Source organism: Mizuhopecten yessoensis, unplaced genomic scaffold, assembly GCF_002113885.1.
Source record: "Mizuhopecten yessoensis strain PY_sf001 unplaced genomic scaffold, ASM211388v2 scaffold11129, whole genome shotgun sequence".
NCBI lineage: Eukaryota > Metazoa > Mollusca > Bivalvia > Pectinida > Pectinidae > Mizuhopecten > Mizuhopecten yessoensis.
In genome coordinates this window covers 1182211-1186829 of record NW_018408894.1, presented here as the reverse complement: position 1 = coordinate 1186829, position 4619 = coordinate 1182211, and the positions used below count along the sequence as shown (strand labels likewise).

The following is a 4619-nucleotide window of genomic DNA, read 5'->3' as shown; positions in this document are numbered from 1 at the left end:
TCTCCTCTATTACAGTTGCTGCAATTTACATGGACATTTACACACGTCATTGATGAGACGGACAAAACATCATTTAAATAATGGAAAAAGAAAAATAGTAGTTATACATTATTTGATTGGTAGTAAAAGACATTGACAACGAGCTGTTACTTAGTAAGGAATAAAAAGAAAATTGATTGATTAAGATTCCTATGGAATCACATAGAAATAGTTACCTCAGTGGTTTAAAGGAAAAACTAATTTAGATATGCAATAGCCATTAAAATCTGCTGCTGTTGACGATAAAGTTCTGCACGGAAATGAATATTTCTGCATTTTCCCTATCATTTAGTGTGGGATCACCCCATAAAAGAATTTCTACATTATCATGAATATTGTATTTTAATATTATATCAGATAAGTACTGCTGTCTGTTACGAGAATAATTAACACAAGTAATTCAAAAATGAAGTCGGAGTCTAGCATTGAGTATTTGACCTTTACGATTACCAGTATAAAAATAGTTTGGTGCATGTCAGATACTGTTATTATCAAGATGTGTTTTTAGTACCTTAACTGATGAGTTTTCTCTAATATTTAGCGGTAGTTCATTCCAGAGGCGAATTGAAGAAGGTAAAAAAGATTCATTAAATAAGTTTGTTCGTGTTTATACAGTCTGATGTAAGTCGGATCTTCTTGTATTGTATGTATGATTGTCGGAAATTCTTGAAGGGACTAGATAAGATAGATAGTTCGGCGATATTTTGTTGACCATTTTATGATACTGTATTAATTTGTGTTTTTTACGACGATCTGCTAGTTTTTCCCATTTGGTGTCTCTATATAGAAGTTCTATATTAAATAAGTTGGTACCCCCTGTAACGATTCTGGCTGCCTCTAGTTGCACATTTTCTAATTTCTCACTTAGATAATTTGGTATATTGTCCCAGACTATGTCAGCGTATTCCAGAATTGGTCTAATAAATGATAAATACATTATTTGTAAAGAATTTCTATCAAGTTTGAATTTCGATTTTCTTAATACATTTAGACGTTTTGAAGCAGATTCTATTATATGATTTATATGAACATGCCATGAAAGATTAGACGAAAACCAAACACCAAGATGTTTGTGACTAGACACTTCAGATATAACACTATTATTTAAGTAAAGATCACCATGGTCAGGTTTCAAAACTTTACGACTTATACATTGTTTTTTATTCTCCGAAACTGTGCATTTTTAGCTCTGCTTATAGAACGGTCCAAGTGCGTTCGTTTATCGTGGAAAATTTCTGCGCCACACGTACCGTTTCAACCGGTATACGCGAATGTATCCTAGATGTCTTGAAACCACAATTAACATACATTTTCTTATCAATTTATCGGAGTTAATTTTATACTTATTTGGTTACTTAAACATAGATTCCGAGGGATTTTTTAAACTAAAATGAACGGGTTTATTACCAAATTCAGAGATGCATAACAAGGGAACAATTACTTTATTGAAAACTGCAATCTCTTCACCATACATTAACAAAATAATTTACAGTAAATAAATAGGTTCCTACTACATAGTTTTATCTGATCGTTTGCCCTAGGTTGATTCGCGCTAGGTTGTTTCAGCCTAAAACAAAAACATTGTTTGGTATATTCTTTCAACTTCGGTAGTTTTAAGTCACAACTTCGGTAGTTTTAAGTCACAAATTAAGTGTTCTTGGTCTTCTATATAATTATTATCAATTTCATAAACAAAATGTGTTTGACTTGTTTTTTAAGCGAGTGTGACAAACGGCAGCTGTGAAAAGCTGACACCACTCTCACATACGTACTCTACTTGAAATATACCAAACACCATTGTAGAAAGTCATCAATAAGTTTAGTTAATATATTTAAATATTAATTATGATATTAGCGTATGGACTCTTTTTTTTTTAGGGCGAAACAACCTAGGGCGAACGGGTTTTAGGGCAAAAAACCGGTTACCAAGATTTATAGCACGTATGCAAAGACGAACCGTTCGTTGTAATAAACATATAATGTACTGGCTTTATACGTCCCTGATGTAGCGGCAAATGTCTTCTAACGCAATTCATCAAGAGATATTCCTAGAAATTCGGTTTAATAACGATTTTGTATTAAAAAATACTTTCGCTTTATAAATAAAGTAATACATTCGAAATACATTTTATATCGTTAATAGTAAAACATAGACGTGACTGTGGTGGAACTAAAACTTTCAACTAGTGCTTCTGGATCCCCCAGATAAGTAGGCCGTTTATCAGAGAGTTTCGATGGCAGTTGCATATCATAAAATTATAGTCTTGCTACATAATTACATGATGTATGTTGATAGGGTCGAACGTTGCCGATATGGAGTCGATTTAATTTTGAAGTTTTAGAGGTTTAGATAAACACTCAGTAAAATGCCACCACAATCAATAAGAATGGTGATCTTAACCCGTTAATCATCTTAGATTACTCTCTTTTAAACTTCATGATACATTTACGTTAAAGCAGAGACATAAAATTTGTTCTCGTGGCATTGAGGTCCGGCCATTTATCTAGGAGTTACCTCCCATACAACGCTTATAATGTTGAAGATTCCGCTTCTTTTCGTTATTTCTCAAAATAGTTTACCGATTTAAGAGATCACTGGAGGAACGTTACTTGATAGCTTAACCCAAAATAGAGCCGGAAAACCGGAAGAGCACGATCTCCAAGCAGCACACACTATACCGAAAACGGAGCGGATGTATCGTTTATGCTACGAATGCTACTAACTTTGGTATCTAATTTATGATGTCGATTTCAAATAATAGTATATGAAAACAACAATGAAGTCGCAGTCAAGGAACCATATTACTTTCATAAATTTTGAAGTTACCGGCTAATACACAATACACATTAAACTTTTTTATGTGTTTTGTTTGTTTATTTTTTTTCAAACTCATTCAAATCTATCATTATAGTTTTCGATGTATAAATATGTGATACAAAATCAACGTATTTTGTCTATTCGAAATGGCAAAAAGAGAGAAAGAAGGAAAGTGGAATGTCGCACGTGAAAAAACCCACCTTAAACTCAAAGTTCGTGTCAACATATATCACCTAACGCCAAACGGTAACTAAAATCTCCATATATTTTCCAATCTATATTATGTGAAATTTACTTCTTGGATTTTTTTGTATCGACTAAAATACGCCGCTATAACTTATAATTGCCAATATAGAAACATTACCATCAAGTCAAACATGACGCGTATATTTCTCGAGAAAAATCGGATTAAAACCAAATCATACCCCGTATTCATGTCAACGTGCGTTCGTTTTTAACTATTATTTTCTACGTACATCCGGTACTGCTGGCATTTCCGGTAGGAATGCGCACTGGTACACTTGGGGCTGTCGACAGACTAATTCTTACTTGATTAGGAAGTGAGAGAAAGATGTGAGTCACATAAAGGATGGATAGTCTGTTTACATGGTCGATGTTTCTTGTTCTGGGGATTTTACTGCATTTATCAACTTTTCAGACTGTAAATGGTACGTATATGTATTTATATTTTCTGAATTATCATGATATTCCCTCGACCATCATCATATTTTCGTCTGCTCCGTAATCGTTCTTTTGAAGTTCGATTCAGCGGCTGCGAACGTCAAAAAATGGGGGGATGTGTATATTTTTATGGAAGATTAGTGACGTGTTTCAATGAAAATGTTCATTAATACTACGCGTTGTATGCGAACGTTGTTGGATAAATGTGTCTTTTATATTAAATTAATATTTAGGGAATAAATCCTCGAATACACACAGGTGTGAGATTACAATACACAGCCCTTGATGGATAGAATTGAATTGTGTACAAAGAACACTGTTACGTTATCTGAGTGATGACTAAATGCCAACTCGGTTAGATTGCTATATTATATAATCTGTCGGCATAGGACAGTATTTTATAATTCAATATGCACTGCATAGGCTACACCAAAAGCTCAAAGCAGGGGATTTTAGCTTGACATTATGTCACTGCACAGCACACAAAATTATAACAGTGTATAAAATATTTTGGTAGTACTTAAGATTTTCAATTTCAGAATATTATTGTAAGAACTTTCAGTAAATTTACTTTCAGAATAAATTATTTTTGAAAATTATTTATGATCATCCACACTGAGACTTGAGTTAAAGGAAGAAGTCTTACTATAGCTGATACTGTCCATTATCACGTTAGACCAGCTGGCAAGCCATCTGTCAAACAGACTGTTGATTATATATTAGCTAGAGTATGGCTTGGTCAAGATTACACAGGATATAAATGTAATAGTTGTATAACTTTGTCTGACCTATTTATCTGATGAATTATTGTCATTGTTTGAACTTGAAAGAATAAAAATATTCTATTACAGTTGCTTTGCTGTAAGCTGTATACATAATATGTGATTACATATTTGTTTTGTAGCACATTAGTACTATACTTCTGAGCTTCTAAAACAACAGCTGTGCTATTTTTAGTAACAAATCCATGTATAATAGGCTTGCGTATTATATATGCAAGTTAGTGGTTTTCCCCCACCTGCTGATTTTACAAATTAAAAAAAGCACAATGTTTCTTTTTTCACTACAGATAGAAAAAAAT

At 33.0% G+C, this 4619-nt stretch overlaps 1 protein-coding gene across 2 annotated transcripts in view; it reads left to right on the top strand.

Annotated features, from left to right (window-relative positions):
• The first annotated feature begins 3342 nt into the window (after nucleotides 1–3342).
• Nucleotides 3343–4619, top strand: part of LOC110466295 (disintegrin and metalloproteinase domain-containing protein 12-like) — a 74248-nt gene continuing 72971 nt past the window's right edge. For both annotated transcript variants that reach the window (XM_021522703.1, XM_021522702.1), the window contains exon 1: nucleotides 3343–3525. In XM_021522703.1, the coding sequence (XP_021378378.1) occupies nucleotides 3447–3525 (79 nt within the window). In that variant the 5' untranslated portion in view covers nucleotides 3343–3446. The remainder of the gene's footprint in view (nucleotides 3526–4619) is intronic.